Here is a 27374-nt window from a genome sequence, read left to right as displayed (position 1 = left end):
GAATTTTAACTTGGAAAATGGCAAGAATGACACAAAGCCAAATCTCTCATTCATAATATAAAACTATTTCTTCAGCTTATTGCAACACCAGAATCTGAGCCACAAAAGCCCAAAGAAACTATGCACAAAAATAAAACAAACCAATCAGGTGTAGCCTTTTCCTTGCTCTTTTGTCAACTTCGATGTGACAACCACTCAGTGGCATTCACACTGTCTTTAGTCATTCATGTTGTTTTAATTCTTTCTCTGACAGACTTAAAACACTGTTCTCCATTGACAAGATGATGGCTCCCCAAAAACTGCCTCAGCTTGTTAGATTACATATGCTGAATTCCTTTCCCACTCGTTTCACTGCCTCACTGTATCTCCAAGTATCAGATCTCTTTCCTTTATCTCTCAGTCGTTTTCCTAAGTTTGCAATTCATCTTGTAATCAGCTGGCTGATATTCTAAGTCATAAGAAAAGAGGAAAGGCATTAGAAGCAAATCAGATTCCATTTCTCTGCTGACAAATACACAGGTTCCTCAGTCTAAACAGGGTCTAAACACAGCATTCTCTGCCTCCAATTCAAAGCCTGAGTGTTACAGGGAAGGCAGCACAGTGTTACGAAAATGAGTAACTGAAGACTAGAATCCAATAGAAAAAAAGAAGAGCAAGAATATGCAACTAACGTTCAACTCCAAATCTCAGTGGTATTTATTATTTTGCAGTACATGAACATAAGCAGTTCTATCAAATTCTTCCCCTATAAACCGTGACACATGCAGATGGACATTCCATTAAGACACATGTATGGGAAAAGCAGTAGCTGGACAAGCACTCAGCAGTGCAAGGAAACCATTAGAAAACTGGCAGCTATTCCAATACTTTGTTTCATGTATTTTGCAAGGGCTAACATTTACTGACAAGTGGGTCATTTTCTGTGCTGCATACAGCACAATTATATTGTTTAAAGTACGTAAAGAAATTAGCAGAATGCGTGTTAGTGGTAACAAGCCGAATGCTAGCACATTGCCCAAATCACAAACCCTTTACTTTTACCAAAATAACTGGAACTCTGTTTAAGGGAAGTAAAATATTAAAGTGTTTCATAAAATTAAGGACTTCAATTTTTACTAGCTCCTGGGAAGTGATCAGAGGAACTCTCTGCTGCACCTGTGTATTATTCAGAAATAGTGAAAAAAAAAAGTTATATACCATCTTGGAACAGTCTGCAAAAGTAGGAATTCCTTAGGAAGTGATCACTGACCACCTATTCAGAAACAATCTGAATAATCTGTTTGGTTTGAGACTGAAACATTAATTAATTTCTTAAGGTTTTTCTCTGAAAGACAAAACACATTATTTACTTTTTGCTACCTTTTCCCCTCTAAAAAGAGATGAAATTCCTTATTAGAACGCATAAATACACAGTTCTGTTTTCAATGATTTTTATGTATTCTTAAGTGTTGTGCATAGTAAGCAACATTCAAAGACATGAACACTGGAGAGATTTCATTTTCACAAAAAAAGTTTGAGCATTTCTTAATTAACATGCAGGAGCACATCACTTTTCATAATTATTTGAAGCACTTATGTTTTGACCCCAAAGACCGAAAAACAAACTTAGCATGAGACATGTAACTTGAAGAGCAACATTAAAATAATAAACATATTATTTACTCAAAATACCACAGTTTCAAGCTATAAATCAATTAGAGTCTTAATGTCATTAATTTTGATTTGTTTTACTTCACTTGCTGCAGGCTTTTTGGTAGCAAACGCTCCTGCTGCAAGTTCCCGCTTCTTCTTCTGGATTTTCAGCATATTTTCTTCCACTGAATCCTTCACAATAAACTGGAATACAAAAAAAGCAGCACTGAATGAAATGACTTCTTTAAAAAACTGAAAGTTTATGATGAGAAATGTAGGCATTTGGTTAAAAAAAAAATTCAAAATGCTGAGTACTTTAAAGCACAGTTACATGACTTCACTATTGTTCTGTACAGAAAACCCGAGTGGGAAGGGTTGTAAAGCAACTGGAGGAAAAAAAAGGTTTGGCATTTTAATTGTGTTTTTAAAAACTGAACCTTACATGAAGAATACCTATCTCATCTGTGCTACTTAGAAGAGAAACCTGACATCAGTTTCCCAAATATTATTTTTGTGACTGGGTATTAAGTGAGACAGACCAGCTGCTCTTCTGCAGCTAAACTACCCCATCTTAGTCACTCCAAATAGCTCAACAGAGGCATCTCATTTCTGTTTCATAAGAAATAGGTTACATTACAATCCAAAGCCCACGCTTCAAAAAACACACCAAAGTTTAAATTTACTGGTGAGACATACAAGATAAAAATTCTAGTAAAGACACAGTAAAGCTTTTCTGCAAAATATTTTTTTTACTCATAACCCAAAACCTGTTCCAACAGTTCATGTCTCAACTCACCTTAGTAATAACAACATTATTTTTCTGACCCAGCCTGTGACACCTGTCAAAACACTGGTCTTCTGCAGCGGGATTCCAAGCCTATCAGTAGCAGCAATGAAAAAGTCAGATAACATCCCTTCAAAATACATAGTAAGATGCACAAGAAATCACAAAGAACTTATGTAAAAGTCACCTGTTGAACAAATACTGCTTTCAGATTCATTAACCCCAACTTAATGTCTCACTGCTCAAGTATTCTGCATAAAGAAAGTTTTGAGAGCTTAGGGTTCTATATTCACAAGAAGCAGGAACTTCAGGTAAATGCTTTAAAAACTGAGCATTGTCAGAGACCTAGGAGACATCAAAACATTCTCATTCTGAAATAAACTGTGCATATACTAACTGCCTCACTATCTTTTCCCTGACAGCAAAATCTAAGCCAGCTGAACACAGGCAGTTTTTTATCAGTAGACTAGGTCTCCTAACTGTTAAGAAAGCCCATATATACTTCCCTTAGTATAAGTTAGGAAAACAACAAGCTTGCTGAACAGAAGACAGTAGTGTAGCTGTTCCTACAGACACTCAGGATATAACACTACAAGGATTTGAGAAAGAATCTCTGCTTTGCATTTTTCCAGTGTGTTTTTTTTTCTAATCTGAAGGTATAATACTAGTAGTTCTCACAGAAGAGATATTCAAATCTATCTAAAATGTAATAATGTTCTGTGATAAGCAAGTCTTGTGCAACGGGCTCACCTTGCTATATTTAGCTTGGTGTCAGGAGGTTGGGGCATCCCTTTTTTCTATAGTAGCTAGCAACAGGACAAGGGGTGATGGGATGAAGCTAGAACACAAAAGGTTCCACTTAAATATAAGAAAACCTGTTTCACTGTGAGGATGAGGGAGCAGTGGAACAGGCTGCCCAGAGGGGTTGTGGAAGCTCCTTCCTTGGAGGTGTTCAAAACCCACCTGGACATGTTCCTGTGTGACCTGATCTAGGTGAACCTGCTTCTGCAGGGGGGTTGGACTAGATGATCTCTAAAGGTCCCTTCCAACCCCACCATTCTATGATTCTATGATTCTACGCTACAGTTCTACAATAAATCCACAGAATTTGAGTATGAAAACTGGTCAACTCCACTGACTCCAGAGGAATTTCTGCTTCTAAAATCCAATTATTTCTGCTAATCCCTTCAAGGAATGCTAATGCATGACCGAATCTCATTTGTCAGTGAGCACTCAAAAGTGAGATCATAAAAGGATTATGTGGTCGAACTGACCCCCCTTCATCAAATACCAGTAGTCAACCACTGACACTTGGGATGATTATCATCACAGGCTGAGAAGTTGTTCAATGATGTATAAAGGCTGCAGTTGGATTTGGCTTTGGTTTATGAAGTATATAATATAGATGCCTCACTTAACAAGGCTTAGCTTATTTTCTTACAACCACTTGCCAAAGGACTGTGTATACATTAACTCAATTATCTTCACAGAAAATGAAAACTCTTGGACTTTCCACAAGTTTTCCTAATCAGAAAACTGTTTAAAAAAGGCAGTTGGACTAGATGGTGGTGTTTGTAGGTCCCTTCCAACTGAACTGTTCAAACACATACAGAAACAACGCTTTCAAAGAGGTATCACAATTAATGAAAAACCTTCTTCCAAGGCACCTGCTCCCTCCCTGCCCTTGTCTCCATCCACAAGGCCCTTGGTTATCTTTTTTCCTCCCACCTCGCTGGGGCCTCTGCCATCCTAAGGAGACGGGGGCAGGGGTCGAGGGGGGATTAGTAAGCAAGAGACGATGTGTTGCTGGCTAGGCCTAAACCATGACAATGCTCTAGTCCAAAGCTACACTGTTATTTTCATTTACTTTGGTGTTGCTTTCAACTGAGCAAACTATAGATTTTTTCTCAGTTTCCAACTGCCAAAAAAATTGGAAATTGGAGCAGAGGAACAAAGAGTGAGGAAGTGAAGAAGTGAACAGAAATACTTTGATTTTTGTACAAGAAGACACAAACCAGTTCTGCTAAGAACATCATTTTTGCTATCAAGAAGTGCAATTTACATTTTTCTCCCTTACAAATAGTTTTACATTCCTGAGTGCTTTAATGAAAGGAAGAAACTTCCAAAATTTAGATATCACCATGTTTCGCAGCACCCTATAACCACAAAAAGTAACCTCAGATTAATGTCTATTTATAGATTCACAAAAATGACAGAGAAGACCAGAGCAGAAAACCCCAGCAAAACAAAAAGACACTGCTCCTGAAATTCAACTTTCTGGCTTTTGAAATTCATAAATATAAAAAAAGAGAAAGTCACATTCAAAAGTACCAGAAAGAAAGAGAAATAAAGCAGGAACGGATAGGAGAAATGCTACACCATAATGTGTCACAGTACTTTGTTAATGGTGCCACTAACATCCTTTCCATTCACAGTAAATAAATGGACAGCACAAAGATATTAAACCAAAAATATGTCAGTGAAACAAATGGAGAAAAGTACTATTTGCCCTTTAACAGATACTCAGTGTCATTCTGTCTCAGAGGTGATCTCCTTCCACCTCTTAGAAAAGCACCAAAGGAGCTTCACCTAGATTATGCCAGATCCATTACTCACAGGTTCCATTAAAAACACTCGGGAAGCTGCTGTCAGATTTAATCCAACTCCACCTGCTTTCAGAGACAAAAGCATTACAGTTGGGGATCCCGCTTGACTGCTTTGGAAACACTGAATTGCTTCTACTCTTTTCTTCTGTGCCATTGACCCATCCAAACGAGTAAAGGCAAATCCTGAATCTCTGCAGAGAAAAGTTAAAATGTTCAATTTAACTATCCATTTTCTGTGACAACAGGAAATAAATATTATTAAAATCCCAATCTCTACTTTGAAATGCGTGTTTAGAATTCTGCACTTAAAGGTGATACATTAAAAACAACAAGAGATTCAGGCCTTTATTCCACTACACAAAGCATTTAAGCAATCAGTTCTCTCTTCTGAAGTTCTAAAAAGCAAAAGGATACTGTATGCTTTGAGAGATCTTTCTAAAAAAAAGGTAAAAGCATGTGTTTATTAAAAATTAGAGTAGTTGTACTTACTTCAATGGATTTTCAATCAGTGACAGGAAAGTTGTGAACTGAGAAACAACCAGACATTTAGCAGTTGGATTATCCTTCCGCATTTCTATCAAAGCATGCATGAGAGCATTTATCTGAAATCAAATGAAGACTTACATGACTTGTTTAGACTTAGATTCCATTCCTACAGGTATTTTCATAAAGTTCACCTCAATTGAGAAATCACTATTTAGTAACAGATTTTACACAAACTAATCTTAAATTCTGTGGGTAGGGTTTCTTTTAGGTCACAAACTACAGGGTGATTAATTATGCTCTGGGGAGGAGGATTCACAAACCCATCTTCCAGACATACTGTCGGGAGTCAACAAGTCCCCAGCCTCCAGATCACATGGAAAAAAACAAGTAGAGTACTGGGACTCTGAAAAATAAGGCTTAAGCAAAGGACAGCCATAGGCAAGCACTCTGCTGTAGCAACACTCAAGCAGCAAGGAAGGCTTCTCCCAGGAATATTCATGCAAATAAACTGTGCCAGACCCTTGGCCAGGTATGACAGAGGATTGGGAGGCACCAGAATCACTTTTAGGACCGACATGAACAAAAGGAGCGAGAAATTGGATTGTTTCCAGTTTTGCCATGTAAGATTTAGCTATGATGAGGTGAAGAACTGCTAACTAGAGAAAGAAAAAAACCATAAAATGTCAATTTATTCTGGAGTGCCATGTCCTAAATTGGTTTTTAGGTCTCCACAGTAAGATATTTAGGGAATACATTTATAACCAGCTTTTGAAAGAACAATCTCAAACCAAAAAGGTCAAAGCAGGAAGATTTAACTTCTGGCAACAAATGCACAATGAAGGTGAGGCACAAAATGATGTGGCAGACCTTGAGTAACAGGTCTGCAAAGTAAAATAACAGTATCAAACCAGTTTATCTGACAACTATTATATGGAACATATAAAGCCTATTTAGTTTTCACCTCTAGAGCAGATAGGCAAGTTTTAACAAAGTGGAATTTATTTAGATTTTGAGTTTCCGAAAAGTAAACTGAGATATGAACAGTTTCAGTGGTTATAGAGCTACTGTCTTCAGAAAGAGAAACAAGAAGCAAAGTAACAGCTATTTTACCAGAAGTCTTTTTTAATTAATACACACCTATCTACTGTGCAATGGCCAGCATCAAATTACAATTGGGGCTCCTCTTATCTCTTTTCCCTGCTGCAAAATCTGTTTGTGATGAGATTTTATTACACATTTTCTCCTGTGCTGGCCTGACATGCTGTACAGGCTTTTAATAGTAATTTAAAGTACATAAAGTACTGTTTTGCATACGTACATAGAAATTCCACTGCTCTCCAAAACCATAATGAAAGTCAAATAAACCAAAATGGAACACACCTTTGAACTGGATATCCACTCCTGGTCAGAATTCTTTCCATTACTGTAGTCTGTTTCCTCTTCTAGGGGATATTCTACCAAGTGCTCTACCCGAAGTTCATTCCTACAGAGAGGGCATTTGGCATTTGGCTGCAAAAAAAGCACGAATAACATTAGAACATATTGTCAAATTATTTATACTAAGCATTGAAGATGACCTTTTCTAATTACCTTTATGAAATTACTATATTTGTGCTCACACAAAAATCCTCAAGGCAAGTACACTGTGTTGTTATTTCAGACATAAACAAAATATTTTACTTGTGAGAACACAGAAGTGACATAAATGCAACATTACGTTTTAAAAAAAACCCCAAACATTCAGCCATCTTCTTTCTAAGTATATTTGTACTTGAAATAAGCAGCTCAGGATTTAGAAGCAAGTACTTGGGCTACGGGGTGAAGACTATTTAAAATACCAGAAAAACAAAGTGTCTTTCAAAGACAAGATTTTCTTAGTTAAAAACAAAGAATGACCTTTTACCCTTTCTTCTTCAAAGCATGCACAGAAATAATAGCAGCCTGATGAAATATTCTTTGTCAGGGCCAGACATGGAGTATCTACTCTTTTTCCCCAACAGACATGAGAAATGAGACATAATTAAACACCAAAAGCTTTTTCTCTGAAGCATACTCTAGACAGGAAAGTTTAAAATTTACACAATGTCGTTTCCAAGGACTGCTCTCAAAATTTCATGAAAGACTGTGCACACTAAACCAATGCACAACTTTGCAAAGCAAAAGTGACAGACATGACAAACTTCCACCTAACAGAGCAACCCTTCAAAATTGGCTAACTCAGTTCATATAACAATCTGCCCAGAGAACCAAGGCATCTTTAAACAGGCTGCAATGCAGATCTCACAAAGCAGATGAATACTGAGGGCTGCTAATCTGGAATGAACCTCTAGCCAACTAAAGAGGCTGTCAGTCATGGTCAGGATATGTGAATTTATTGCAGCAATGAAGAGATCCTTTTAAGAGACAGAATCCCAACACAAACGAATCTAAAATAAGTGTGTCTCCAAAACACAGTTACAACGAACCATTCCTGATCTGGCAGAAATCCCAAAATCCTCCAGTTACAAGACAAAATAAATGAACTCTAATAAATCTGAACACGTTTTCTGGAAAGAAAAAAAAAATATAAACAGCTCCTACTTTTATTGAATAGTTTTTTGTAATAGAAGGCTGACATACTTCTGCATCCCTTCTCCAATTCTGTACTTGATTTAAAAACAACAGGAAACCCTACAACACAGACACTGAAGACTTGCAGTGAAAGCATACTGAAGTGCAAAATATGTCTCACAATCAACAACTACGACAGTTTTGTTAATGCATATATGGTAAACTTTTACAATAATGCAGCTAATACACAAAGACATGAGATTACTGAGGAGATCTAGCTTCACTGGGACTTTGACATAGGATCTTTAATTGCTTGTACAACTCTGGAGCTAGCCTCAATAAAAGACTGACATAGTGTTAAACCTCAAGCTGTATACTAAAACATTTTTCCAATTTCAGCAGATACTTTTACGTTAATATTAGAAAGATAAAATGGTCTCCAAGTCTGCAATACATCAAAAGGCCAAACTTTTCACTCAGCAGTCTTTTGTTGGCAGCTTCACGTCCCATTCCTCACCGATGGCTTAATGCTCTCATTTCTATTAATAATGGAAAACAAAGGCTCTTGCCCGGAAGAATCCTATTTGAATACAAGCTGTTTTGGGGGAGGAGGTGTGTGTCTGTTGGTTTGCTTTGATATTAAGGTGGCAGGTAAAGTACCAAGACATTGACTTCCAGGAGAGAGCTGCACTGTCACCACTGAGGCATAAGAACTGAGATGCAACACTAGAACAAGTACCTACCACTTGGAAACAGTGAATTCCCAGAATTCAGATGTCTAGAAGTTGCAAAATCTTCCTTGGGAATTGAATTAAATCGGGAATAATTTTGAATGTAAGAAAGGCTTACTCACTTGCTGCTTTATAAACTCATGATTGTTCCACTTCAAAGGAGCGGAACATCCATCTCTGTTCAGACGCCACTGCTATGAAAGCAATCTACAGGACAATACAGGATTGGACAAAGTCCCTAGTTCTGTACATTCCAAGGTTTTTTTCTAGGCAAAGCATAGTAAGTAACCTGACTTACAGTCAAGTAATATATGTTCCATAATGTCATAACCCAATTTAATTCTCTATATGCCTACCATACACCTGAAGGTTAAGCAGGGGCACCAACTCTGTTACAGACACATCCAAAGCCTCCACATTGGAAACAGGCCTCTGCAAGTGGCCTTAGAGAATACTTCATTCTTTATTCCTCAAACAAATAAATAGTTTTCCTCAGAATTCTCATAAACTCTCAACTGAGGTATCAACATCGGAACCTTGCAGTGCCTGGCAATGAAACAAAGTCAGCCAACCTACATGCCATGTAGACAACACATCCTATGTTTGTCACAGCTACTGTCTCCATAGTTTGTCTTCAGGTCTATGTTTTTTATAAAACAAGCTAGTAACTAGATTTACCCTGATCACCATTAATAATTAAAAAGAACAATAGCTAGATGGCCTTCTAGTGATAATAGTTAATTGCTTTTTAATAGCTATTACAATTCATGTAACCACAGAACCACCAACCTGTTCACTTCTGATGACTTCAAAAATACATGGCTTACAAAACACATGTGCACAGTGTGTTATTACAGGAAGAGTCAGTGATTCCAAGCAAACTGCACATTCTTCATCTGAACCAGAGCTCAGAACCAACTTCATTTTATTCACTAATGTCTCACGCAGTTCTGTGGGAGTTTTATTATCTGCAAGTATAGAAAGATACTTAAGATTTCCATACAGGAAACACTCTGAGGTGCCACACAACAGTTCCACTGATCAAACTGCAATCAGGACAGTTTATGTACAATAAGGACCTAGCTTACAATGTATAACAACACAGCTGCCAAATACTGTAGAAAATTCTGACCTAGTATTTCAAAACAGGTTAAGAGCAATCTTAGAAAAAATGGGAACTGGAATTCACAGAACCCCAACAGCATGCTCAGTGTTAAATACACATGTGACACAATGACTAATGGGAACAAGCAACTGTCATATGGCAGCCATTCAAATAGTAACAATACTACAGAGATTACATTATTTATGGTTAAAACTGCTTTATTTTTCAGGTAAAGAAATTCAAAGAATACCTACTAGTTACTAATTCATTTCTAAATCAGTATTGAATAATCATACAATTATTTCTCCATTCTATATTTTTCAGGAAGACAAGTGATAGCCTTCTAAAAACAAGTTTCTAAGCACATCTCATTGGTCTTTTGATTTCTTTAAAACATACCAACAGCATCTCAAAGGATTTTTCAAAACACTAACTATGAGAATTCTCAAAAGTACTGTTATTTCAAACAGAATATACTTTCTTCTGAAAGAAAAGCATACAACTTTCACCAATATGTAGCTGTACAGTTCTGGCTTGTCAAAAGTAAATTTTTCCTCTCTTCTCAGTGCCCTGTGTTCCCCTTTCCTTGTACTTGTATCTAAGTCAACAGTTTCCTATTCTGCTGAAGAGGCATTGATTCTGCTGACATGGCTACCAATCTACACATCACTCCCCAAAGCTCCTCTACATCTTCTCTCCTGAGGCAAAAAAAGAAAATAAAATTGCTGTAAAAGCACTTCTGTAAATTATTAAAACAACAGATAAACTGCTTTTAACAAGCCTTCCGCTTTTGGCTCTTCCGTATGGGCTCTTTCGTATGGGCTGTCAAAGCTTATTAACTCCTGCTTCTAGCCTTTGTAACTACTCATATTTCATTGCTTTCATTCATATTTGAGTATGTGCTCAAGTACCCCCTTCTGAAACATACTCAAACATACTACAGTACAAAAAAAAAATGTAACAAAGCTAAAAGTTCAGTAATTCAAGCTGAAAAGAGGAAAGTGAAGCTAGAAAGACTGGACACACAAACATGTTTCTGTTCTTGAATACGAAGTGCAGGTCCTGTTTTTAGAAAACACAGAAATCAAAAGCATTCACTCACCAGCTGAAAAACCAGAAGATGTATTTACACAAAGACGAGGATAACAACAAAGCTGCCTCAATCTGAGCAGGACACCAAGGATGTCAGCGTAATGAGCTAGTACAGTCCCCTCACTGAAAAATCTGAACGAGAGTTTTATGGTCAGTGTGAAATGCTACTGCCTGAAGCAACAGCTGACATATCAGGCAATCAAGTTTAACTGTCAGAATGATGTTCTGAGCTTTCACTTTCCTGTTCGAATGTATTTTCTCAAATCCCCTTCTGAAACAAGGTACAAAATGCTACCAAGTAGCATGTTCACCTAGAATAAACGCTAACACATGGCATCAAAAATATTAAGGTGAAAAGTGGCCTATCTGGTATCCTTTTTCCGCTTCTCACAAGACACAGCTTAATGTATTGCTCTTTACTAGTCTCTGCTTCACTCTTCACAAGTGAACAGATGCTATACTAATTTGAAGTTGGTAGCTTATGGCATACGAATTGATGCACTTGGCTACCAGAAGTGGCATAATCAGAACTTCTGAATGCAACCTTCTACTTACCTGCTAATTGCAGCTTTGCCTTCCATCTTCACAGACTGATAGATTTTCCTCTCTTCCTCTGTAAGTGTAACATGCTGAATAAGTACTTTACGGTCCGGTAATTCCAAAATGGGTTTTCCCTTAACTTTGCTTCTTTTAGTTCTTCTTAGGGTAATACTCCTAATCAGAGACTGTAAACGCCTAAAAATACATATATAGACAATGTATTACCCTGCTAGAGTTGGCTTGTTGGTTGGCTGGGGTGTTTTTTTACAGTTTATTGCACAAATCTAAGCCAAATAGCACAATAAATGTCACTATTCTGAAATGGTTTGTATTATTGAATAGTATCATTTTAACTACAAAATTGAAATAAGAATCAATGACACATGCATTTCAATTTCAAATGTGAAACACCAATTTGTCACACTGCCTAAGCACAGCTAGTCATACTTGTTCACAAACCCTTTGGGAACACTTCATACCCAAGTCCTCCTGCAGCTCCCAACGTGACTGGACGTTGAATTGTCCTGTGCCACCACTCTCGATCAGTAAAAGGTTTCAGTTTTAAGAAGGAAATAAGAGACCACAAATCCTTTACAGAATTCTGAATAGGAGTGCCTAAACAGAAAACAAACAAAAAAAACTGAAGAAAACCTTCACGGAACTGAAAGAACACTATTTTTTAGTCCAAGTGAAACTTCTGTGCTTTCTCTGAACCACACACCATAGGCAAAAACTAAGGTTGACATGTCATTAAGTATAATACATATACATAAGTTTAATACATTATTTTTTTAAATAAAACAATTAAATATGTAAGAGAAAACTGCAGCCCTCAGTGCTGGAAGACTTTAATGTTAATCTTTCTATTCCAGAGTCACCAGCAGCAGTTACAACACGATCTTCTTTAAATTCCATCCAAGGATCATATGCTTACATATCCTCCAGCAATTTGAGGACAACTACTATATTTCAGAAACCTACTGCTGTTTGGATAAGTACATAAAAATGTGAGCTTTTAACCAGACATAAACACATCAGTTTCACAAATTCTTTCCTTGCACTTCCACCAAACCTGTGTATCAAAGGTTATTTTAAAATTCGTGTCTACAAACATATAAAAACAAAAAACACCAAAAACCCCACAACAAGTCACAAAACCAAGGAAACAAAATCAACAACTGAAAGAAGCCATACTGAAATCATTGCTCAAAGACAAGTTTAAAAACATTTGAAATGAACCTGAGGCAGGCAGATGTTAGTCATCTCCCAGAAAAAGCCAAAGCTGAAACATCAAGTAGGAAACACAAGATGGTGTTATATGAAGATGATTTGCACTGCATTTCCTCTGATGTCAAATACTTTACCTGTAAGTACCCATCTTCTCTGTCCCTCCAGATCTAAGACAGCTTTAGTTTGCTGAGCATTTGGATTCCGTATAGTGTGCCCCTCATCCAAGACAATCCTCAGCCACTTCACTTTGTGTAACGGGCTGTCACCTCTGACCTGAAACACAGTATTGTTTTAATCTTTGACTCAAACTGCAATACTTCTTTTGCAATTTGGATTAAGTAAGCTTTATTAATTGTGGGATTGTTGAGGAAAGTATTTATTTGCATCTTGTTTATTTCACAGCACAGACGAGCAAAACTAAAAATGGAGCATTCCTCCTTTTAATGATTCTTGGAAAACGTTACCAGTCTTCTCATACTCGAGTGTGAGGAATGAGCTACAGCAAAAATAAGCTAAACCTGAAAAGAAGAAAGGCTTCAAAGACAGAGATACAGAAAATGCATCAGTGAGAAAATTAAAAGTTTCCTTTAAAGATGCAATATTCAGGCTTTTAAAACATCTGGAATTTCTATGATAGCATCATTTTAATAACACATCTCATGCAATGAACTACCTGTTCACAGTTCATGGGCAAAAAGAACTATGGAATTATGTTTTCATACTATTTTCATTCAAAAGGGGAAAGCAGAAATGGAAGCATCAAGCCATTGAGAACTGGGGAGATTTACATACTTAACATCCTTTTGTACCCTAAAAGTCTCTTCCTTAAGTTGGCGTAACTGCAGCTGTGCTGCCATTCAGTGGGATCTCGACAAGCCTGAGAGTTGGGCAGAGAGGAACCTTATGAGGTTCAACAAGGGCAAGTGCAGAGTCCTGCATCTGGGCAGGAACAACCCCCTGCACCAGGACAGGCTGGGGACTAACCTGCTGGAGAGCAGCTCTGCAGAGAGAGACCTTCGAGTCCAGCAATGTGCCCTCGTGGCCAAGAAGGCCAATGCCACTCTGGGATACATAAAGAAGAGTGTAGGCAGCAGGTCGAGGGAGGTTCTCCTCCCCCTCTACTCTGCCCTGCTGAGGCCTCATCTGGAGTCCTGTGTCTGGTTTTGGGGTTGACAGCTCAAGAGGGACAGAGAACTGCTGGAGAGAGGCCAGTGCAGGGCCACCAAGATGATCAGGGGACTGGAACATCTTTCATATGAGGAAAGGCTGTGGGACCTGGGGCTGTTTAGGCTGGAGAAGAGGAGACTGAGGGGGGGGAATCTCATTAATACTTACAAGTATTTAAAAGGTTTACATCAAAAGGATGGGGCAACACTTTTCCAGTAATGCCCAGTGACAGGACTAGGGGTAATGGACAAAAGCTGTAACACAAAAAGTTCCACTTAAGGAAAAACTTCTTTTCTGTGAGGGTGAGGGAGCCTGGGCCCAGGACGCCCAGGGAGGACATGGAGGCTCCTTCTCAGGAGGTTTCCAAACCCTCTGGGACACACATTCCTGTGTGACCTGACCTAGGCAGACCTGCTTGTGCTGGGGGGTTGGACTAGATGATCTTTAGAGGTCCTTTCCAACCCCTGCCATTCTGTGAAAACAATTTACAGGACAAGTCAATAAAAACCTCTTCTCATTACCACAGTGAACCGGTAAGGAAGGACATAAAGGAAAACTACAGGTATAACCTTTTGACTGTCTACCAGAATAGCACTTGAATATAACTGCCATCATTAGCCCAAAGATTGAGTCTGGGTCAGTAAGGGTTCTTCAAAGGACTCTTTTTCTCTTGTTTACTTACTCCATAATCAGTCACTAAGATGTTGTACGTTGTCAGTACGATGTCTTGTGCTGAAAGAACTGATGGGTCTTTGCTACGGTCAGAACCATAATAAACATAAATATTTACATGAAAATCTTGGTGAATATGTTGTTCAAACTGGTCCTGAAAGAAAAGTTGTCAAAAGTCATCCAAAAGATACTCTGTTACAAGAATATTATTCTAATAAGTCATGTAGTAAGTTGCCTTACTAAAATCCAATTCCTCTGGCTCTGTGACATTCTACATCCACTTACATAACAGATGCAACTTGAATTTGGGTTTCTTTTTTAACTCTCACTCAGGTGAGAGGTGGGACCAGAAGAAATCACCTCAGTCACTAGTCAGAGACACAGCATCACATTCTAGTAACTCTAGCTCTACTTCTTGCAAAGTATTAATTCACATCCTGATGGTACCTGCACTTCAAAACCCACTGTTCCTCCCAAACTGTAATGGAAGAGCTTTCACTTTCTACCTTCATCTCCTCTTCGTTTATTCTTTTACTTCACCTACTGCTTTTTCTGGGTTAACCACATAATTGTGCTGTCATTTATGTTAAAACTTATCAAAGTACTAATTTTAAAACCACCATTTAGATTGCCTACATTTGTTCTCTAAAGCACTCCATATACAATAACCTCGACAGTCAACAAACATCAATGATTTTGTTTCTGAAGCACTAGACTCACAGGTTTTCTTTTCAAATGCTTAAATCAGTTTTGAATTGATGACAAGAATACTTTTTTCTACACTGTGTGATGTTTCCAAATGCTATGATTTCAATGTTTTATCTAGAGTCTAAGATGAAATTGGGCTTTTTCTAATTAATACCCTACTCACAGACATCAAAAACTTCCAAATAACACATAACCTGAAGGCCTAAAGATATTCCCTTAATATTTGTATTCAAAATGTCATGAAAACAAAGGAACTTAATTAATACAGAGACATAGCTAGAAGGGCTCTTCAGCCCATTAGCCCCAGCAGACCTACTCTCACAAATCACCAACAGGACCACCAAATTACTGAAGTAAATGACATATCATGTGCACTATAAATAAATTACAATATTTTATTCTGAGCATGCAAGAAGGACTCGTCTTCTCCACTTTCATTTTAAGGAATTACATCACACAAGTTCAAGAAGCGCCAAAGTGAATTTGCCTTGTCAAAAGTAGGGAATAGAAAGCAAGCTCAAGCTTTCTGATACAAGTGAGCTCGCTACTTGGGGGACTAAACCTTCCTTGTGAAAACAGATCACAGCTTTCCTTTTTTCACGAAATAGAGCTTTTACTATGACAAGGAACTACAGGGAGTACTAGTTCTACAATATCATAGTCAACACCTATCACATTTGCACATTAGAACAGCTAAGCACTTACAATCCAGTTGCTTAGGACAGACAGTGGACATAAAATCAGTGTTGCTCTGGGGTCATCATCAGAGCATTTCTTCTCAACTGACTGAAAACTAGCGGTACCTGAGAAAACAGAAGTTGTATTTAGCGGCGTAACAGCTGACTTGAAAGCAAATTAGTTCAAGAAACTTTTGGATCCCTGAAGTGCATCTAAATTTCTTCGCCTGAACAGCAAAGCAATTTGCAAAGACATAATCTTTGTTTATTGAGTCAAATATATAATACTCCAGCTTCAAAAAACTAAGAAATTAATATTATGTTTATCCTTTCATTACCTTTTCTCTTTGTTTGTCTTTTTAAGCAAGAAGATGAAGACAGAAGAACAGAAGCAAAGCCTGTATCTTCTTGGATCCCACAGGAAGTTCCTGCAAAAAGCCACGCAACATAGATTTTCCACACCATGCAGAGCATACATGTGCATTTGACTTTTACAGAACATGTTACACAAATAAACCTGTTAACCAAATTACTTTTCATCCCCAATACATTAATGTAGAATATCTCAAGTTGTTAGGGACCCGTAAGAATAATCAAGTCCAACTCCGTGCTCTTTGCAGGGCTAGTTAAACTAAACCATACAGCTACAAGCATCATCCAGACACTCCTTGAACCGACAGGTGTGTGTACAGAAATATAATACTATTTCAGGTTACAAATCTTCAGAAGAATGCAGTTTACCAATCATGTAAAAGAAATAAAAACAAAGCTCAGTAAAAGTTTCCTGCAAGTATTTCACAAGAAAACTTCACTGCCCACTCCAGAGTACCTCTAGCCTGTCATTTTTGTTCCATGCAAGATACTTAGTTCAACAAATGAATTCTTGCTGCTTCATCACCACAGTTCAAATATTCACCCAAACAGATGGACTTAATTTTTTGAATCTGTTTTCCCAGCCCTAGTGCTCAGACAACAAATCTCTTCAATTCTAAAAATCTTAGCAATTACATTTTTCACAACCTGTTTGACTGTGGCTCACATAGCTTGTTACATCACCACTCATTAAGCTAAGGAAACAAAACCACAACACTTAGGACTAAAACACTGTTTTTCCTTTCACCAATTTCTGAACTTTTATGCTTATTAAACAAACCAACCAACCAAACACACAAAACCCCTGAGTAGTCTAGCTAACTCCTTTTCTGGTTAATTAGAAATCTTTTTAAGTCTGGCTTCAAAAAGGAAGACAGAATGTGTCACAGCAACCAATTAAAAAAAAGAAGAGAGACAAAAAAAGTCCTTGCACTTACTTTCTGTTTGCTGCAGTGGCCATTCTTTAGACTCTCCCAAGTCACTGCTTCCTGAACACCTGGGTTTCTTGGCTTTATTTCTAAGACATCAGCATTGAGAAAGAAAGTTTAAAAACAAACTCAGAAAAATGACAAAAATCGCTCCACAGAACTCTACTATTGTTTGAATTTAGATATTAATCTCAGAAGCACAAAGCAAATTAACTTAATATTGCAAGTAAGACACCACTGTGACTTGAAAATTCTCTTTTCCAGATTAGAAAAAAAAAATCAAAAACAGAACACAGAGTGGGAGGGTAAGTGATGCTCATAAAACTTAGGACAGGTCACTACTGAAGTTCACACCAATTATAAGAATAGGCTAAAGAGGTGGGAAGGTTCAAATACATCAGTAAGCTTCACAACTTTATCAGCTCAAAGCTGTCTGTCAAAAGCATGCCTGCCTGACAAGTATTAACCACTTAAAAATTCAATTGATAGCAGAAGAAAGATTACTTCACAGCCAGTTTTTAGATGCTCCACACTGACATTGTTAGGCACTATTATTACTGAGACATCCAGGCATGCAGTCACACAAGTCAGAGAATAAGTTAATGCTTTTTTAATGTATTCCAAAGTGCAATGAAGATACAGCAAACTTATGATAAATATAAGAAGAAGTATAGCATACTGTAAGGTGAGAAGAGAGCAGGAACACATTTTAGGCTAAGGTTAATCATAACGAAATACTTTCTTTTTAATCAATATCTACATATCAAACCAACAACAACAAAATTAGTCCAGCTATCTACCTTTTTGGAAGACTACTTGAGCGTTTCAACGGAGTAGTTTTAAACTTTTTTACATCAGAAGCAGCAGTCTCCATCACACAGCTGGAGTCTTCATAGAGAAGAAATTGTTATTTAAGAAAAAAGATTCATAGTATTCAGCTTGGTTATAAAATCAAATTTAGCATCACTTCATCAAGAACAAGGACAAACTTCCCTTAAGATAACCTTAGTTCTGCCCACGACAAGTAGTACTGCTATGGGTATCACCACAAAAACTGAAGTACTCTTAAAAATATGATAAATACATACAAAGTCATAAAATCTGTAGTGAGTTTGCAGGTGGTCAAACCCAAACTTCTGCAAAAAGAGGAAAAGCCAGATGCAAGCACTGTTAACAGTAAGGGTAAATAATGCTGAATGGTAAATGTTTAATTAGTAAGATATGACTCATAAAAAATGGTTTCTACATTGCCTAAAACTAAATAATAGCAACATTAAGAGAAAACATGTTGTAAGACCACAGATGCACATGTGGAGGTTCTGGGGTAGATGCCACAGGAAGGACTGTTTTGATGGGTTACTTTAAAGTCTTCTATGAGGCAGTGAATAAACTATTACTTCTATGCTCTGTCAAGAACAGCGTGTAAAGAATCAAGTGTAAAAATAAGGAAAACCATTAGGAGAGTGTGGATATCAAAATTGAAAGCAAAAGCACTTGTGGAAAGAGTTTTGCTGTAACTCAGGTATGCAGCATGTGTGAATCATGGAGGTAAATTCTAGTAAACTTTGTTTGGTTACTATAAAATATATACATGTATGTAAAGATAAGTAATATTTTTAATATTAAAAAGTTTATTACAGTCCTGAAGATGGCAAAGTGTACAAAGACTTCAGAAATGGATATCAACCTAATGAACAACAGAATGAGAAACTGGGGTGGGGCACTGCAAGGGTTTGAAAGACATTATCTTTTTCCAGATTAAATCATAAGAGAAAAAGGTTCTCCCTTCACTCCTGTAAATAGTTTCCTGTTCACATGCTCAATGCTCATCCTAACCTGCTCTCTCCTTACCAGACCCATTCATGTCTCTTGTGCTGTTAGGCCGTTCATATTAAAATTCTTTGCATGGAAGGACAGAGAGGGAAAGTTACTGTAAGAAAACTTCAAACCATGCATTTCTTCAGTCATTTTCAAGAGCATGATGAGTTATAAAAACATGCTAACAGCAAGTATATTTTTTTCATATACATCTATAAATTCTCCTGATACAAACTGAAAACTACAATTGTGATAAATCCTTCCAAATAATTTGCCCATTACTTGAAAAATCTATTTCTTTTTAAAAACTGACAGTACAGAACCTCATTACAATTCAACTACTAAAGTCTCCTGTTTAAACAAACAGGATTGTAACAGATGCACAAGTGTTCCTATCTACAGGGAAAAAGAAAAGCAAAACGAACTTTTGTGCACCTTTCTCACAAGGCACTTTTCTCGTATGTCAATTGAAATATCGTTAAAGGTATGTTTTAAATACTTCTCCGAGATACTCAGAACTTTACAAGAACTTGTAAAGACTAGTACTATCCACAGATCAAGAGTACCCCAGGTAACAACATTAACTATTATGCAAACAATACTGGACTTTTTATAGTTTACTATCACCTTTACATAGACTGTGTCCAACGTTGTTCATGCTGTTAGTAGTCGATTCCTATTGAGGAACAGAAACTTTTATTCTTTAATGCAGCAACTGAAGAAAATGCCAACAACACTATTACACTTATCTGACCAGTGATTAATTACTGCCTTGAAACGTAAAAGATTTCCCAGTATCAAGTCAGCCAGTCACATAAAGGTGCTCAAAAAGTTTTTGGTTTGTTTTTTTTACAGTGGCCACATACAGAGTTCAAATGAAATGTAGCAGAGAGGCAGAGGGGAGAGAAACTCAGTGTACACAGCTGCCCTAAAAAGAAAACATACTAAGGACACTGCCCAGTTAACATTCTAAGATCAAACACAAAGCATTATTTTGTTAAGTTTACCTCCAGCCTTAGTAGTGTCAGGGAATGCTGCACAATAAATCCCATTGTTTTGAAAATTGAACCATAAAGAAAAGCATACTACACTAAGATGAGTCTGAACACTGGTGTTAATCCACTAACTCTAGTTTTCTCTCCTCTTCATTTTTTCCTCCTCTTCATTTAAAGTATTTGGCAAAAATACAGACTGAGATTTACTTCTTTATTTATGTACTTTATACCAAGACCCTCTGCTCACTATTTCAGTTGTTGCAGGCACTTCCTCCAAACCACCTAAGAACTACACAATAAAAAATACCACTTCTATGTGTGGTCACAATTAACCTATAAAATAAATTTCTAAGAAACTAAGAATTTATAGAAATTGACACTGAAAATGTTCATGCCTTCATAAATTCTTCCTTGGAATATACTTAAAACATATAATCCTAAGTCAACCTAGTCTACAGCTCAATGATACACTCTGAAGTCACGCAGTCCACCTACTTCAACCGATCTACTGTTTCTCCTCTTATTCAATGTACTTGAACAACTCTTCCTACAAAATGTATACAAAGGTCTCCATATGGAAAGCAAGTTACTAGGCACTGAGGTGGGGCAGGGCTGTATTAACTAGTTTACTAACTGTTTAGCTATCGTTTACAAGCGATCTATTTCTTTCTTCTCACCTCATAAAACTTAGCACTTGTGATCCTTTCAGCAGGAAGAGGCTTGCCATCTTGAAAATTTGTGAGAATCAATGCAATAGTAGTAAGTGTTTTACCCTGCATAAAGAATATTTCCATTAATAATTATTTTTTTCCCCCACATATTAAAGTAAATCAAAGGCCAACCAACCAAGCAACACACACACGTTCTATACAAAATTCAACCTTGGTAGGTATTATTACCAGTCCCATATCATCAGCCAGTATCCCTCCAAGAACATTTTTAGGTCGCTGCTTTTGTGCAAAATTTGTAAGTATATTGTAGTAGAAGTTACTTCTCTCTTCCCAAAACGGTGGCAAATCATTATTGTTCTCACGTGAAACCATCCAAGCTAAAGCCTGCTTTTGATGGGGAAGCAAGAGTGTGCCAACAGCCTGCAAATTAAAGAGACATATGATGCACTGTTTGTACATTAAATATGACATTCCATTTCTGGAAAATTGGTTTTTATTGAATTATTTTGTGTGTACTATTTTTTTTCCTGATATAAGCATCTCTTCTGTCCAAAGACAAAATATGCTTCTAGATGTATGTTTCTATTTTTATAGAAAATTGTTTCCAGTCAATACCTCTGCTCCTTCCATTTCGCAAGTTTTATCATCTTCCTTCAGATCCTCAAACAACTTGTCAAATTCGCTTTTAAGCTGCATAAATGAACACAAAAACGGAATGAAAGTTATTGCAATTCAAAATAACTTCACAAAATAATCAATTACTCTATTGAATGACAATTATTGGTCATGTGGGAATCAGTATAGATAGGTCTATCACTTTAGACCTGATTTGCTGAAACATGTTTGCTAGCTACTGTTATATAAAAATTAAGCTCAGTTTTTTCAAGACAAACACATACCAACAGAAGCAAGACCTTGAGAAAGGATGGCTAAATGTATTCACATCCTTGTACAACACTCACTAAAGTAACTATTTTCCCTCTAATTTGAAAAAGCAAACTAAAACCAAACCACCACTCAAACCTCCACAGATCATCCTGGGCCAAATCTGAAGATAAAAATCCAATTCGATTTTCATTTGATACTTTAACATATTTGTTTTCTGGTAAAGCTTTAGGACAGAGAAAAGAAAACACACCACCACAACAATGTGAAACAATTACTGAACAACCACAAGTTTACATGTGACACGTGGCTGTTCCTGCTAAAACACGTGCCGACACTATAAAAATTAAAAGATGACTTCAAAGCAAAAATGTGGTTCAGAAAACTAAATGTCAGTCTTACACTTCACAAGCACTGTTTTATTAATGAAAAAGTTAAAGGCCTCCACTGCTAAAATTCCACTTTTCAGGTGTTTAAGTATGAAATCCAAACCTGTTCACTTGTCAACTGCACAGCAGCATGAAGTGGAGCGCTATAACTTAGTCCAGCTCTCCCAGAAATCCAGTCTGCTCCAAAACCACCTTGTGAACCTGCTTGTCATTAAAAAGATACTGTTTTGAAACACAATGGTACAATGACTTCCCAATCTAGACCTTGACTGGCTCGTGAGTAACAATGCTGATCAGAGGTTGAAAGATACCATCTTATAGTTCAGAATGTGTCTTTTAGCCTCAATTTATCCTTTACCTTCAGTGGGCCAGAAGAGCTTTCCACAAAGCTTTGCAAGACTCATAGATAATGAACTATGGGTTGGAATCCTTTAAGGTGGCAGTTGATTTTCTTAACAATTGTCATGCTATGTGAAATACGACTTGCTAAGGGTGTGAAAATTGATTATGCAACATACTTTTCCATTCTAACCTTTTTTTCTGCTAATCCTGTGCGGTACCACCTGTAAGATAAAAACTGAAATCTTGCTAGATGTAGAACACATCTATCCCTCACCAGCTGTTCATTTCTGCACACATCCTTACTCTCAGCTACCACTGCTTCAAGAAAGCCTACTTCCAGGAGTACCTGTGTTTATGGGAGGCTGGCTCTGCAAAGCATCAGGTCTGCTAAGCTTATTTCTTCAGCAACATCTCTATTTGCTGTCATCTCACTAGTAGGATATATACCCTAGCACTCTGCTAAAAAGCAGTACTGTTCCTGAAATCCTCGTCATATGAAAAGGGTTTAACCTGCTGCTTTTTTTTTTTCAGGTCTGAGGAAATACAGGGAATCATCATGGATTTTTAAGGAACTTATGGAATTAAGTCTATTTCTAAGGTTGCTCAAATGCCTCTCCAGTTGTCAGCAGGTAATATTAAAACACAAAAGTATACACTCCATGAAGTTTAAATGGATAGTTGTGGACTCTGCTTTATTCTCCAACTAAGTTAAAAGATCATTCTATGAATAAGAATTAAGTCCTTAAACATTTCTTCCAACCAGTGGCAGGTTCAATCTGAATATTTCAGAAAGGAAAAAAACCCAAAAATTCAAGACGTACCTTTCAAAGGAGGAGCCAATTTAAACCCATGCTTTTTTAGCTGATCTTGCACTGCTTCCTTGTTTTCTTCTCTTCCCCAAAAGCTCATTTGTACAGGCATAGTAAAAGCATTTTTTGCTCCATAAGGGACAATCCTGATAAAACAAAGGAAAAAAAAAATCTTGCACAGCAATCATCTCTTCATTGGTACATTTCTCATAATAAACCTTGTTATTTCTTCAGCAAAAGGCACTCCAAAGTGTTTCTTTTTATCAAAACATGTAATGTTCAAGACAGGTGTTAATACTCACAGTTAGTACTTATACTGGGTGAGCCTATTATACAAACCACCACATGCAGTTAATTTAAGAGTTCTGCAACAATCTTTAAGGAATTTACCCTCACTAGTATCTCTACATTTTATCATATATGGGAAAGAACAAACTGTATTCAAGTAGTTCAACAGAAAAGTCTGAAAACACAAAGCTTTCATCATATTACCAAGAAGTGTCATTTCCATCAAAGGAGAATACTTTTGCAAGAGTTTTCAGAGTTTGCTAGTTTAGCAACAGAAAATATTTCCATGATTTATATTATTGGAACCAAGAGCATAATCTTTGTACTTACCCTTCAACTAATGCTAGTTTGTTGTCCATAATGACTGCCAATGCTGCTGCCAGTTCTTTTTTTATATGGCCTACCTGCTCTCCATTTACATTATTTACTTTCACTGCATTTTTATCATAGGGATTGTTGGGCTCCCTCTGAAGTGCAACCATTTCATTATTATTAACCTAACAAAGCAGAAGAACAAAAAAAAAAGCCAGAAAACATTCACTTATTTGTACATTATTTGCAGAAATATCTAATATCCATTTGCTTAAATACCATGAAGCTTAAAGTTTAATTTGTTGCAGCACTCTGTTCAATCTTATTCAAAATACCAGAAGCATTACAGAAGAGCTATCTGACAGAGGGCAGTGACCTCCACCTGCTAGCACATTTTGTAAAGGAACAAACATCCATTTTAGTCCATGTAAACAGTTCAAAGACCTACCTAATTTCACATTTTCACTCACTTTTAATTTGGGTGAACAGAGCTACCTACTAACTCCACTAGATTTGAAAGCCTTCTATCTTAAGTAAATTTTGAATCAAAGTTTTAGATCAAGTCCTTCCCATGAAGAACACTGAACACACCAAGACAGGATAAAAGTCACAGGAATTTTTAAAATTTAATTAAATGGATCCTTATCTGAAGCTGACACCAACTTTTTCTTCTGTTTTATAATTAGCATGCACTTACAATCCCTGTGTAGTACCGTAATCCAACAATGCTCCCTCGCAAAGTTCCATATAAAACAGCTGAGTCTGTATCTTCCTCTGCTCCAGAGGCGTCACCTACAGAGACAAACTCTTCCAACTCAAGCCTGGAGTAAAAGTCAGAAGAGGAAGAACTAGAGTAGCTTCTCTTGCCTCTGCAGAGTTTATATTGAGAGTACTCCCTCGCAGAATCTCTGCAGAAACACAAAGTATGAAATATTTGACAATGGCTCTAATAACAACAACAGAGTTTTTTTCAGTTTGCTCTATTTTGCCCCTTTATATAAGGTTACATATAAACCAACTTTTACAACTTTATTCGGATAATAGTTACATGAACATATTCCAAAAAGTTTCATATTTGCCATTTTTAAAACCCAAATTACAAGAAAGAGCTAACAACTGAACTGACTTTGTGCATTCCACTCTACCTTTTCTTTCAGAATTATCTTTGCCAACAACATCGAGCAGTCTCCAGATTCAGTTACAGCTCCAATTATATCTGGCATGGCAAAAAATTGTATGTGTTTTCCTAACACCAACTTTTATCATCCAAGAAAAAACGTTAAAAAAGCCTCATTTGTTATTAACTCTGTGTAACTTCATACACAAAAGCTGACGTGCCAAAACAACTGTTTACAACGTATTTATGAAGCTCACCTTCACACCTTAAAATCTATTATTACTTTCCCATAAACTTTAATTAGCAATTCCAACCTAACACAGTTAATTACACCACAGATCTCTGATACAAACTTCCATCACCCTCTAGGCGAGGGGATACAACTAGTAACTCACATTATTGCACAGGAAGAGATGGAAACATCTCCGGCCACGCTTTGAATGTTTGTTTTGAGTGACTGACATACTAACAATTGTTTTAATCAAGTAGTAAGTCACAAGAAAAGCTCAATACAAGCTTCAACTGATCCGTAGGAATTACGAGCTTTGGCACATCTCAAAACTACCTTGCCGTGTTGCTGGACTGAGTCCCTCCAATTAAAAGAAATACTTTCCACATACTAGTTATTCAAAGCTTGGCATTGCAAACTTTCGTTTGCTTTTGCAAATGGTACCTAAGATTACTGTATGATCGACGCCCCATTGTCTCCGACAGAATTAAACCAGACTACTTAAGAAGCTTTGCTCTGAGCTAATCGTAGATAAACGCCTAACCAGAGGCCATTTTACCACTGCCCGGCGAAGATCTCCCGGGGAACCCTGCCACAGTGCAGACGCTACATGCACGGCCTGGGCACCCAGCACTGACAGAGACACGACGGGGCAGCCAAGTTCCCGCTCTAGCCCCCCCTTACTCGCCCAGCGCCCGCACGCCCCGCGCCGCGGCCGGACGAGCGCAGGCCAGCCCCGCCGCCACGGAGCACGGAGCGGCGACCCCCGTGCCTGCCATCCCACTCCCCCGGCTCACTTGGGCAGCCTCCACGGCATAGCGGCGACAGGGCCGCACGACCCGCAACGCGTGGGGAGCGCAGCGCGGCGGCCGCTGCCCAGCCGCGAACACCCGCCGGCGGCTGCCGCCAACCGCTGCCAGCGCCGCCCCGGGGGCGGGCCCATGGCGGCGCCACGCACAGGAAGAGGCCGCTCTCTCCTGCCAGCCCCGCCCGCCCGGCCCCACCAGCCTTCCGGCAGCGCGCAGGGGCCGAGCGGCTGCCGCGGCGCCGGGACCCCGGGCGCCGGCATCCACACCCTTCCGGGGGAACCCGGCCCTGCGGCACGCCGCCTGGAGTTCATGTTGGTGCCAGTGCTGCGGTAATCTGTTTACAGCCGCGGAGAACACGGGCAGTTAACCCCGAGTGATGGGCAAGAAAGTGGTGACGAGTTTGCAAAGATGCCAAGAAAATGAAATAGGAAGCAAAGGGAAAAACATGAGGTTATTGGAATGTGATTTTCTGAAAGTTGTATCATGTAATAGGAATCTGATTTAGGAAGTACCATGTCTGATACACTAAACAAGATAAAAGCGTATGGTACGCTACGCAGAAACACTACATTGTTGAGAATCATTAAGTGTGAACTTGCCATTTGTTGCCACAGTCAGCAATAATTAAACGCATTTCTATCCTTGCAGGATAGAGCCTTTTGAAAAAGCACAGTCACTTAAGTGAAACCATTCTGAAGTTCCCTACAGCTTCTTAAATTACAGCTTAATTTAACTCAAAACATAACTTGCTGTAACCAACAACAGATTAAGCAAACGACGTTCAAAACAAAACAAAACCCACCAACAAACAACAAATCCCAAACAGACAAAAAACGATGCACTTCTGTTGCTGAAAACTGAATGTTTTCACTCATCCTTCCAGACTGCTGTTCCATTCAGTTCAGTAAATATATTCACAAAGTCACTGAGGCACCAACTGCTATTCATTGAAAGAAATGTTTTGGCAAATAGGGATTTATGCAGCAGTTGTCTTGGATAAACCTGGATGCTAGAGGAAAGAATAGTATAAAAAAAATATTTAACTATGCCAGTTCATGTAAACAAATCCCAAACAAGACCAAAGAACCACAAACAACAAGAAGCAGCAAAATCACAGCTTTTCAATTATCTTTAAAAATTCTCACAGATTCAGTGGCTCGACATGGGAGTTTAAAATCTCTGTACCTGTTTTGCTCAATGCCAATTTGGAGGTCACAAATACCAAAATAAAACTTCTATTTCAGCTTTTAAAGCTAAAGACTTACAAGAAAGCCTGTAAGACAGGATTCTAGGGAACTATTTATTAGACTTTCTTTGCAGGGGAAAAAAATGGATAGAACATTCTCCCATAAGGACTTGAATGTTCATGAATCCCAAAAGTCACAAAAAGAGTTCATTTCTAGTAATTTTTCAACAGCAGCTCTTCAGC

At 37.9% G+C, this 27374-nt stretch overlaps 1 protein-coding gene across 2 annotated transcripts; it reads right to left on the bottom strand.

Annotated features, from left to right (window-relative positions):
- Positions 1–672: 672 nt before the first annotated feature.
- HLTF (helicase like transcription factor) lies at positions 673–26038 on the bottom strand. 2 transcript variants are annotated; one of them, XM_062005870.1, is made up of 24 exons: positions 25934–26038; positions 24488–24698; positions 23809–23975; positions 23203–23336; positions 22143–22243; positions 21381–21455; positions 20994–21185; positions 20772–20867; positions 19727–19775; positions 18082–18169; positions 17291–17370; positions 16319–16408; positions 16009–16106; positions 14606–14749; positions 12891–13029; positions 12006–12141; positions 11542–11721; positions 10997–11118; positions 9579–9757; positions 6889–7017; positions 5512–5624; positions 5033–5213; positions 2429–2509; positions 673–1836 (listed from the first exon to the last, which is right to left on the bottom strand). In XM_062005870.1, exons 1-24 carry the CDS (start codon positions 25951–25953, stop codon positions 1684–1686), a joined length of 2958 nt encoding a protein of 985 aa, XP_061861854.1. In that variant the 5' UTR covers positions 25954–26038; the 3' UTR covers positions 673–1683. The 2 variants fall into 2 exon arrangements, with proteins under 2 accessions (XP_061861854.1, XP_061861855.1); XM_062005871.1 differs by having other exon boundaries at positions 22143–22240.
- Between the last annotated feature and the right edge of the window lie 1336 nt (positions 26039–27374).

This window comes from Colius striatus, chromosome 12 (assembly GCF_028858725.1).
Source record: "Colius striatus isolate bColStr4 chromosome 12, bColStr4.1.hap1, whole genome shotgun sequence".
NCBI lineage: Eukaryota > Metazoa > Chordata > Aves > Coliiformes > Coliidae > Colius > Colius striatus.
This window is presented reverse-complemented; position numbering and strand designations above follow the sequence as displayed.

Bases quoted from the DNA above. Each gene is read 5' to 3' on its own strand.
- HLTF (XM_062005870.1), bottom strand. From the start codon at position 25,953: ATGCCGTGGAGGCTGCCCAA. The intron at 20,868-20,993 runs GTAATAATACCT...TTCTTTATGCAG, and splicing joins TGGCTGATGATATGGGACTG to GGTAAAACACTTACTACTAT. The intron at 13,030-14,605 runs GTAAGTAAACAA...ACTGTGTTTCAG, and splicing joins TCTTAGTGACTGATTATGGA to GTCAGAGGTGACAGCCCGTT.